Source organism: Hydra viridissima, unplaced genomic scaffold, assembly GCF_058129835.1.
Source record: "Hydra viridissima isolate aposymbiotic clone 2 unplaced genomic scaffold, HvirCarnegie_v1 scaffold_1, whole genome shotgun sequence".
NCBI lineage: Eukaryota > Metazoa > Cnidaria > Hydrozoa > Anthoathecata > Hydridae > Hydra > Hydra viridissima.
Window position 1 is genome coordinate 26,864,247 of NW_028324300.1, and position 11,919 is coordinate 26,876,165.

At 29.0% G+C, this 11,919-nt stretch overlaps 1 protein-coding gene across 2 annotated transcripts; it reads right to left on the reverse strand.

Moving 5' to 3' along the window:
- Nucleotides 1–46: 46 nt before the first annotated feature.
- Nucleotides 47–11,220, reverse strand: LOC149894192 (mitogen-activated protein kinase kinase kinase 2-like). Of its 2 annotated transcripts, XR_016453516.1 has the most exons (11): nt 11,153–11,220; nt 9,746–10,105; nt 8,792–9,036; nt 6,912–7,139; nt 5,134–5,263; nt 4,738–4,808; nt 4,545–4,648; nt 4,300–4,464; nt 4,124–4,180; nt 3,571–3,708; nt 47–176 (listed from the first exon to the last, which is right to left on the reverse strand). XR_016453516.1 is itself a non-coding variant. In XM_090091067.1 (9 exons), exons 2-9 carry the CDS (start codon nt 10,026–10,028, stop codon nt 4,120–4,122), a joined length of 1,287 nt encoding a protein of 428 aa, XP_089947193.1. In that variant the 5' UTR covers nt 10,029–10,105; nt 11,153–11,220; the 3' UTR covers nt 4,033–4,119. The 2 variants fall into 2 exon arrangements, 1 of the variants encoding a protein (XP_089947193.1); XM_090091067.1 differs by lacking the exons at nt 47–176; nt 3,571–3,708 and having other exon boundaries at nt 4,033–4,180.
- Between the last annotated feature and the right edge of the window lie 699 nt (nt 11,221–11,919).

Sequence of the window (11,919 nt, forward strand, 5' to 3'; positions counted from 1 at the left end):
AGTTCACGTTTAGTTAAAGGTGCATTCAGTATTATTAACAAAAGACCTTTAATATCCCTGTGGATGATGTTTTTAGTGTGCAAGTAGTTAATCCCTTCAAGAATTTGATAACAGTAAGATGATGCCTCTTTCTCATTAAAAGCACCATCTTTTGATATTTTATCATGAATCGATCCCTAAAAAGAAAATGCGCTTTTTAAATAACTTTTTCTAAAAACTTATAAAAGAAATACAGTAACTCAACATCTGATACTCTTCTTCCTAATTTACTAATTAAGTTAGCTAAAACTGCAAGTTTGCTTCTGTCTCAAAGCAAACAAATCAATCTGTAAATACAGAAACTCCAATCATAAAATTTGGAGATGGATTAATCAATATAAACACAGCATAGAGGACCTTAAAGACCTGGAGCTCCAATTACAACCACAACCCCACAGAACATTGAAATTAAATGGCAACTCATCAACAATGATCCTCTAATTTTTTACATCAACTTCCATGTCCAAACATTGTTGTTTGATGGTTACATTGAATGAATCATTCATAATAATCTTTATCTTCAAAAACTTGTATCATTGTTTAAAATCAGCTTAAGACAACTCCAAAAGCAACAAATGTAGCTTTTCGACAACAGAATTAGACCAAATTCAACAAAAGTAATGACAATTGTGTGAACTTTTGATGGGTAGCAAATCCTAGATATACTTGACACATAGGCTGCAACCAATCAAATTTTTTTTTGTTATTATTTGTCAACACTTAAATACCAAAATTTTATGAAAAATTCAGTACCATCAACAAAGTAATATTATAAAAGTAACATTAACATAGAAATATTGATGATTCTTAGTTTTCTTAAAATGTGACAAAACAACTTAGGACATTGTAATATGACCATAACTCAAATTCAAGCTCAAATATATTTTATAAATATTTATTCAAAATCTTCAATTTTTTTCTTTATAAAAAATAAATTTTTAACAAATAAATTAAATAAATTTTTTTATTATAAACCACCTTTTAAATACTTTTTAAATACTCCTGGAAAAAGATCTTTGAACAAGATGGGAGAACATGAAGCTGCATTATCTGAAGCATAACTAAGAACAACTAGAAAAAATTTTTTAAGCCTATTCCAAGAAAATGGTCTAGGACTAAAGCTACCTCACTGCCTGTAAAAAATCAGTGTTAATGTTTACAACAATTCCTAAAAAAGCTCTTTGTGGGTATAAATATGAACAAATGGCAGCCACTATGCAGAATTTCAAAATCTTTTAACTTTGTCTGAGAGATATTTGATTTTTAAGATTTTAACAAAAAAACACCATACAATCACAAGTTTCAAGAAACCTACATTTTCTTCAACCATTAACTTTTCATAAATAATGTTACACAAAAGTTAAAAGTACAAATAAATATAGTTTTTCCATTAAATAACATAAACAGCAGATGTAGTTTTACATAAAAATTTGAAAAGATATATACTACAGTCATTTGAGTTTAAAATAGTGTGCAAATGATTCCAACTTCATACACTTTTTTTTTATGGCAGGATTTTTTCTAACTAAAAACCTCCATGTATATGTACTTAAAATACAGTTGAAAAGTTTCTTCAAAGATTTTACAAATGTTTGCCATTTTATTCAACAGTTAACTGCTAAAACTTTGAGATAGTGATTTGTCTCTTTTGAAACTTTACCAGTAATCTTAAAACTATGAACGAATTGCTTCCATTGCCTGTTCACTAAGTAATCCAAGCAAAGTGCCATAGCATTCAATGAATTCTAAAACAAAGAAAAAATGGTATGTGCATTAGAAGTCACAGTGATTGGCAAGTAGAGCATAGTAGCTTAAAGTATTAGATATTTTTTAAGGAAATTGCCATTTAAAGTTTGTCCAAATCATGAATTGACAACACTTGTGAAGTGTCTGAAAGTTTCAATGAAGTTTTGAAATTGAAAGATGCAGGACTTTTCAGCTATTCTTTAAAGGATGTCAACATTCTGCAACAGCTTACTGCACTTGCTCCCTGAAAATTGACCATATGATCCATAAAAGGGGTTGCATTTGAATGTTTAGCTTAACAGGCCAGTCTCTTGCTTCTGACTAGCACTGCAGCAGGTTTATAAACAGGTGGTTAACAATTCTTAAAAGAAGGTAAAGCTCCATGGGTGGGATAAAGAACAAGTCTTCAGCAATGACCAAAGAAGCTTCAACTACACTGCTGAAATCATTGGACTTGCTTATTTTTGATCCAGTAGCAACAGACTTATTGTGATTCTACATCATACTTCCACTTTCAGTCTACTTTGTCTGAAGGATCTTCTGAGCCAATGTCACACAAATAACATGGGTGTTAGCTTGAATGTTATTGAATTCCGCAAAAGAGTTGATGAGCTTCAAATAGTGTGTAGCTCAAATCCAGCAACTTCTTAATGTTTCTGTAGGTTTCTGGAACTTCTTCTGCAGTTGCAATCAGTGATCTGTTGTTGTCGCATGTTCCTTGGAAATGCTGAGTTTTGAAAATGTGAAGAACTCAGGTAGTTTTTTTCCTTCAGCAGCAAACTTGTTTCCTGCTGACTTGTTTAAAGTAGATACAAGTTTCCATATTTCCAGGTTTTGCCTCCTTTGTCAAATGTTTGGAGTAACTTTTAACAAATGTCACAAACTCCTCTTGGAACCTTTTCATTGTTGAAATCCAAGTCCTTTTTTACAAGTTTGTGCACTATTTCAATTATAAATTCTAATTAAAAGATTTTGATATCATGCATAGCTACTCTACTGTGTGTATATTAACACCTGCTAAACGTTTCTTGGAAATCACCATAAACATTAACTCTGATTTTTTTGCAATCAGTGAACTGGTGAGCTAAACTGCATCATGCAAGAACTAAATTGAAAAAATTAATTTCTCAAAGATAATTAATTCTAGAACAAAAGAAACCTTGAGTTTGCTAATGTAACTATAAACTGTCTGTTACCACTCTTGTAAAGTAACCCCACATATAATGGTATAAAGTCATTTTAAAGGTTAAATTAGCTTTTTTTTTATATTGTTTGACAGATTTTTTTACCCTAAAATATTCTTACTATCCCCAATATTATTTGGAAAACTAGTGCATGAAAGTATGATTACAAAGCCTGATCAGGCAGATCAAATCTTTATTCATTAAGCTCTCAATGATCTCAACATCATAGAGAACTTAATGAATAAAGATTTTAACCCTTCTTCACAGAGTTTTAACTACCTAATAAGAAAAAGTTTGAGTGATCAAACTATTAATAAGATACTAAATTTAAAAAATAGTCAACTTTTCATAGAAACAAAAACCACTGAAAAACACACATATTTTTAGTTTTAATTGATTTAGGAATCAAAGTAGACTTGTTATCATGCATTTGTTATCATGCTTTTTATAATTTTTTTTTAGATAAAAATAAAAGATATAACCTACAACCACTGTAATTTAAACTAAAAGATATAGCCTACAACCACTGTAATTTAAACAAATTTTAGGAACAACATAAGAATCAAATTCAATACTAGGAAAAAAACATAAAGTATTTAACCTTCAAATATTCTAAGGATCAATATCACTGATGTTTAATTCTAGTTAATCAAAGCTCGTTCCTATGCCTTAGCCTTTCCTAGCCAACTTTGGTATCACCAAGAAGTTTTATGCTTTCAGTAATAAGAAGATTCCAAAACTGGGAAAAAAATAAAATTCAAATGAGAAAAAAAACAAAAAAAAAACTGAATAATTATATTTATAAATAACATTTCCATACTTAAATATATTTATATATACAACATAGATAAAACTTGAATGAATATATTATTTAAACTATTCGCCTTTCAAACTCTGATAAAAAGAATTTGTGAAAGATGAGAAAACAAAAACGTGCAAGTACAAAATAAATTACAAAATAATGTACAAAATAAATTATAAAATAATGTACAAAATAAATTACAAAATAATGTCAAAAATAAAAGTAGTTACTGTAATGAAATTTAAACCGAAGAATTTCAAAGATGGTAGTGATGACAAATCGAATGAGTAAATTATTGAATTTTTCCACATCAAAAATTACATTAACGTAAGTAAATGATGTATCTCATCACCTTTGAACAAACGCATAGGAGAGCAATTCTCTTGCTGTTGGTCGTAATGAAGGGTCCCTAAATGAGAAATTAAAAAGTTTGCCTTTTTATCAAAATTGTAGCAAAGTATTTTTAAAACTATGGAAATTCAAAACTCATTAAGAATAAAAAAAATAAAAAGAAATATTCATTTTTACCTATTTAAACAGTCATCTACAAACTTTTTGCATGCGACTGAGGAACCATCAGGTAGAATGGGTATTGTTGGCCCAAGTCCAATCTTGAAAATGACAGCGCATGGTCCAAGTTCAAACCAAGGTGGTTTTGTTGTTAGCATCTCTATAACAGTACATCCTAACAACCTATAAAGAAAAAGGAAAAATATGTAATTACCGTACTTAAGTAGTTCTGCATTTAACTAATGATCCGTAGTTGTACTCACCATATATCAGTTTTCACACCATATACATCACCTTTTATAACTTCAGGGCTTAACCAGTAAGGTGTCTGAGGACAAGCCAAGAATCGTAAATATTTAATAGATGTCTGAAAGATATTATTTATTAGAAAACAAACAGATTTTTACTAAGTAATTATACTTATAAAAAAAATTTACTTGAAAAAAATAATTTTACTTGAATTTGTTTTAAAGCACCAAAATCAGCAAGTTTGCAGTTACCGCCTGAGTCTAGTAGTATATTGGCACCTGTGTAAGTACAAATAATTTTCAATTTGCAATAAAGCTACATTTTCAATAAAAATTTACCTGGCGTAAAAATGATATAATACCTATCATTCAAATTTATTTGTAAATTTTCAAGTTATTTTTAAGGGTAACTTTTTAATAATCTTTTGCAAATGATACCAGTTTCCCTTTACTTGATAAAACTAATACTTTACTTATATCCTTAAAATACTACTAGTGTTCAGTACTAAACTTGATACTAGTGTCCAGTTCTAACGATAATTTATACAACTTTGAGTTCACGTTTGGTTGAATGTACATTTAGTATTATAAACAAAGAAAAGACCTTTTATATTCCGGTGGATGATGTTTTGGGAGTGCAAGTAGTTAATCCCTTTAAGAATTTGAGAACAGTAAGATGATGCCTCTTTCTCCTCTAAAGCACCATCTTTTAATAATTTATCATGAAGCGATCCCTAAAAAGAAAATGCGATTTTTAAATAACTTTTTCTAAAGACTTTTAAAAGAAATACAGTAACGCAACATCTGATATTCCTCTTCCTAAGTCACTATTTAATTAAGTTTGTTAAAATTGCAATTTTGCTGTTGTCTCAAAGCAAACAAATCAATCTGTAATTACAGAAACTCCAATCATAAAATCTACATTTTACATTAAAACTTAACTTAGGGGTATCCAGAGGCTTTTGTTAAAAGAAAGATCTTTCTCAAAGAACTAATCATGTGATGCAGAATTAAAGCATAAAATAAAGCATTTCAAGCATTATTTTGAAACTTGATTGCGTATGTAGTTAAATTTCTAGGCTTTCTGGCAAAAGCAGTTTCTGAAGGCTACAACAATTCATTAACAATGATCCTCTATTATCTTTACATCAAGTTAAAGTCTAAAAACAGTTGTCTAATGGTCCCATTGAAAGAACCATTCATGATAATCTTTGTCTTCAAAAACTTATATAACCAATCAGCCTAAGAAAACTCCAAAAGCAACGCATGTAACCTTTTGCCAACAGAATTTGGCCAGACTCAACAAATGTAAATGACAATTGTGCCGCACTCTGACGGACAGCAAATCCTGGATATACTTGACACACTTTGGTTGCAAGGAAATAAATTTATCATGTGCGGGTTTTGGAGAATTTCAAAGAGCAGTTGTCTGGTGAGGCCAATTTGAACCTACATGGTTGCTGCCATGTTTAAATTGACATGTCCCTTTCTGATCCACTGCATGGATAAAGGAAAAACAATAAGCGCTCAAACATATATCAAAGACTTCCTCTAACCTGTTGCTAGTGTCATTGAGAGGCAATAACTAGTCAGGCACCAAAAACATGAAAGTCTCCCATAAGAGGAGAAAACCTCATCTCAAAAAAGTTGTTTGAGAGTCTACCCGAACAACGAAGCCATTTCAATAATCAACAATCCACTCCACTTACCGAACTTGGCACCTTGTAATATATGGCTTTTTAGCAAAATCAAACAACACCTAAATGACAATAAAGTAGTCGGAAGCCTAAAAATGCTGACTACAGTTGCAATAACCATAGAAGAGAAAGCTAAAAACATTTGAGAAGTATCAAGAGAAAGTAACTATGCATAGATATTAAAGGCAAATACTTTGAGCATTAAATTAAATCAAAAATATGAATGTTACACTTTTGTTTATAACTCATTAAGCCATTACTTTTAGACACTCCTACAACAGAATGCTTCTACTCTAGTGCTATCTGCCACTTTCTATCTGACTTTCATGTTTACAAGTATCATCTAACTATCATGTTTACCTGTGTCATAAATTTAAAACCAAAAATGTATCAGCTTAAATCTTTAATAGTTAGCAGATGATACCATTTTCACAGTAAAAAGTTTGTAAATTATTGGTGGCATAAATATCACAAACTTTTAAATGACAAACAGCTAAATAGGTGAAGTAAAACAAGCAAAAAAAAGTCAAAAAAGACAATTCAACAAGAAACCTTTGATGGACAAATGTAACTCAATGATACAACATTAAAGAGCTTTTTCTATTTAGGAAAACTACAATATTATTTAGTAAAAAATTTAATCTTCAAAAAGTTTAATAAAATTGGACCTAAAAAATCCACTCACCCGTTCCATATACTCCATAAATATAGAGAGGGATGTTTCACCTGGGAATGTTTCAGCTTGAGATGTGCCGAAATATTTTACAATTCGCTCATGTATCAAACTTTTATAAAGGTTGATTTCATTTTGAAGTTTTTCCACCTCTTTCAATATGGTATTGTCAATGGGTCCAATATCAATGCATTTAACAGCACATTCTTTGCCAGTATTTAAATCTTTGCAATGATAAACCTAACAAACAAAAAAATATTATGTAAAAATATTATTTCTGGAAAACTTTCTTAAATAATAATAGTTGTTACTCAGGCCAACAGAACTTTTCTTCTTCTAGTTGTAAAGAAAGTTAGAACTGTTTGTGGACAATTAAATTTCAAAACTTAACCCTTTTTTTATTAAACCAATTTTTTTAAAACAATTCTAATTTTGCAAGCTCTCAAGATCTATATAAAAGAATCAAAGGGAACAGAATTCAATAGCTCTTATATTTCTTTCTGAAGGATTTTTTTTCATTAGGAATAATAAACTTTTTTGAATGAAAAATTAGTCATGAACTCTGCACTTTTGGTGATGGCAAAAAAATTAAGTACTTTTTAAAACGTTTTTGTAATAAGAAAAAATGCATTCTGAACAAATACTTTTTGACAGGCTAAGATCTCACCTCATTCTTAACTTATCCAGTACCTGTTAAAAGAAACTTTGTGTGCCCTCTTTTTAATGATGGCATACAAACTACAAATTAAAAAAAAAAAAGAATAACATTTGCAAGATCCTTTGCCTTATTCAGCATTAAAACTTGGAAGCTAATACACCTTGCATTCTTCAAATAAGAACAGCAACTTTCCACCAAAAGATAGTTCTCTTAACATATACTATATGCAACCAATAATGTTAATTCCATTAACTGCTTTTGTTCTGGTTGTTGTAGATGGGTAAGTTTGATCTTGAACTAACAGATTTCTATTTGTATATATAAACTTCAAAGATGTAATAACTCAAGGTAAGTACATGTTTTACTTCTTGAGTGAAGTACTTTTATTTAAGGTTTCTTTTTAAGCATTTTGGGGAGCTGTAAAAAAATTCATTAACAAGTTTTATTTCCACCTAAATCCTACTACATCTCTAGGATAAATTAAAAATTGTTATTTTTTTGTTAATTTTTAACAGGGCCTAAATAACAAAATGTTATGAAAGGTTCAAAAGAAACATCAACATAGTAATACTGATAATACTCAGTTTTTTTAGTTATCTCAAAACATGACAAAACAACTTGGGCCACTGTGATATGACCGTGACAATATTGTTGTTAAATTGAAATGAACATTTTTCTTTCAAAACGCATTTTTGTTGATGCAAAAAAAAAAAAGATGGTACAATTTACAATTTAATATTTTTATACTTAAGATTAACAAATGTTAGAAACTTATAAATCAATAACAAGTAAAAAACATTGGTACTTTTAAGCTATAGAATGATAAAACAAAAACTTCCCCATCAAACAAATATTTAAAAGAAGTGAGAAAATCCACACAGAATTTAAATACCAAGTCATTTAGGAATCAAAGTAGACTTTCTGAAAATGGTGCATCAAGCAAGCATTTTTTTTTCCTAAACAAACAAGTAATAAGAAGAAATTGATTACACATATTGCAAAGTGCAAGCATCAAAATCACACAAAAGTGTTGATAGCCATGTTTTGATACTAACTACACATTTTTAATGTTACTGACAACTTTTAGGCTTTTTAGGAAATGATTGTGTGAGGAATAAAAAGAACTGAAATGGGAAAAATGGATGTCATTTTTGAACTTTACAAAGCGTAATTACATTAACAAGTGTCTTTTTGTGTTGAATTGCATTTGTTAAAACAAAAAAAAAGATATTACCCTTCCAATTTCACCACACCCAACTAGATTTATTTGCTTCCATTTGACGTTAGCATAGCTTTCAGTTTTATTTGACATCAGCCAATCATATTTATTAAATGGCACTTTGTTGTCACTGTTAAGATATTCACAATCAAGTGTTGTGCAATCACTACTAGAACTACTGCTATAACCAATACTTGACACAGATGTTGCTGGTTGAATGTTTTCAGAAATGTTTACAGTTGTCATCCGACTTAATGTATCTGAAGAGAAAGATGATCAAATAAGTTTGTAAAATACTCTGAAAACCTGGGAGTACATCTAAACTAAAATGTAAAAAGCTTAAACACATGATAACAAAAAAATACTTCTGGTGAATTCATAAACTGCTTTTTTGAACTAATGATAGTCTACCGATGCTTGCATTTGATTAGATTTTAAGCAGCTGAACATGGTTAGATGAATATAATAATTAAACAAACTTATCATAAAAACCAAACAAGTTATGCACTGGTTCAACCATATGTTGATTATAAATGTGGATTATAAATATAACAACATGCAACAATAAAAAATAATACCTAGCTTGATTATCTATTTTTAAAAATATTTTAAAAGGCTCCTTTTTTAATGGAAAAGTTAATCATCTGTTAAATTAGTAATTAAAAAAGATAAAAAGAAAAACTTTTTTTGAATAAATTTCTTTGAATAAATTTAAAAATTATGACATCAACAATTCTAAATTGTAAATTGTAAATTATAATTGAATACCCAGTTTAAATCTTAAATGCATAGTATTGCAAAAATGCAACACTTTTTGGATGCACAAACAGCAATATTCCCTGTCAAAATTAAAACAAAATGACAATTTAAGAAACATTTTTAATGCAGCTTCTAACTGTGACTAAAGATGCTATTCTATATATGAATAATTGCCAAAAGCTTTTAGTTAATAAATAATTGAAGTCATACTTGGTATAATCATATTTATCAAATCAGGTCTTTCTGTCTCTTCCAATGCACTTACTAAAACATTTAGTGTTGGAGACTTATGATGTTTTCTCCACAGGTGTAACATTCTGTACGCTTTCTCTTTCAAACAGGTTTCTTCATTGTCAATAATTTCTAACTCTGCATCTTTTACAGATAAACAACGCCCCAACATCTTCCAGTCTTTCCCAATCATTGATTGAAAAATGTCATTGTCAAAAATCTCAAACTTTATATCTTCTACAGATAAATAACCTCCCAACATCTTCCAGTTATTCCAAATCTTTAAATTTAAAATGTTATCAATTGTAATTGCATTCGTTGTTTTAAAATAGTTTTTTCCTAAAAGAGAACTTCTTGTAATAGAAAGTGAATTAAGAACAAAAAACCAAAAACTTAAAATTAATGATTAAGTTGTTCAACAACACACTTTACAATGTAACATCTTAATGAAGGAAAAAGTTACAATTTAAACTCAATGCTCAGTATACTCAAGATTGTATGCAAAGAATTTCATTTGAATTTAATGTGAATTCTTGGATTTCCTTTTTTTTTTTTTTTTTTACCATACACATGTATTTAAAACATTTTTAGAGAAGTGTTTGTTTAAATTTGTAAAAACTTTATAAAATTTCCATTCTTATCTTTCCCTCCCCACCACCAACTCCTTCCTCCTTATGTTATACAGCATTCTCTTACTTAGTGTTTGTTGTTTTTATTTTATCACATTTTAATTTAATCCAAACAGGCAAAAGATTTCACAAAAACTAGCACAGCTGATATATATTAATTGGTAACTAACTTTGAACTGTTGGCAGCTGCCAGTATAACAATTTGTTAATTGCTTGTACAGTAATTCCAAATAATTAACATTTGTTATATAATTTATGTACCTTTTAGTTTTTTACTTCCTAATGCTGTGCATTAGAAGGTTAATAACAAAGCTCTATGGTTGGCAGCTGAGTTTCTTTTTAAGATAAAATATTTTGGCAACTTGGCATCGTGATATTTATTTAATTTCTTTATAACTGTAACCATAATATAAAACAGCAAGTAAACAGTATAGTATATAATATAGGTAAAAAAGTATAGAGATTGCTTTAGATATTTCTCTGTATTCAAAAATTTTAAACATTTTAAAAGATAAAAATGGAACATTACAAAGTATAAAATGTAATAAAAAAAATAATCCTATTTTGTATTTAATATTCTTACTAAATAGTATGTCCATTAATTACATTCATGTATTAAATAATTCTAGAAGGAAGCCCTAAGTTGTGTGTACTCACAGCGGTCAGCTAATAGTTCATGCAGCATGTACATATCTGGTATCTTGCTACAAAAATAGAAAATATATCAAAAATGTAGGTAGACACCATTGCCGCTTACCATGCAGTTATGTTATTGTAGCTTTCTCGCAGCGAACACAACGTTTCAGTTCTACATTTTCTCTTCTCCTTTACATGAGTTTCGCTTTCAATTTATATTTCGAGGAAACTACGTCCATATCCGCTTTACGTAAATTCTTTTGCGCAATTTAATTACAGTAATCAACTTTCTAGCACCATGCATTGGTTAACAAAGAACTAAAAGATACATAATTTAAACGTTACTTTTAATCGTAAATTGCACTTAAAAAGTATATTAAATATTTTGAACTTTGTTATTTAATTAATTTCTTTAACTTTCTAGTTTTTGTTTTTCATTATTTTATTTCTTTCAGTTTTTTTAAAAACTTATTTCATAGTCTAGTTTTTTCTCACATAAATAGTTCTAATTATTTACTTTCGTATTTGTGTAAAACCTTTTAAAATGTACATCGTTCACCGCTAAGAACTTTCTTAATGCTAATAGAAGTCAAAACTGTCGTGATTAAAGTCATCAAAATGCTTATAGCGTTTTAATGTATGTAAGGTGCTAATGTAAGTAAGGTGTTAATGTATTTAATGTGTTAATGAATGTAAGGTGTTAATAAATGACGCGATTGAAAATCTATATAAAAATAAACTGTAACTATATAAAAAAAACTATAACAATATTATATTACAAATGCCAATTGCTAACCAGCTTGACAACAAAGTCAAGTTGGTTAGCAATTGTCAACAAATACTTTGTCTTCAATACTATTAAGGTGGCTCATATAGAAAAAAAACTCA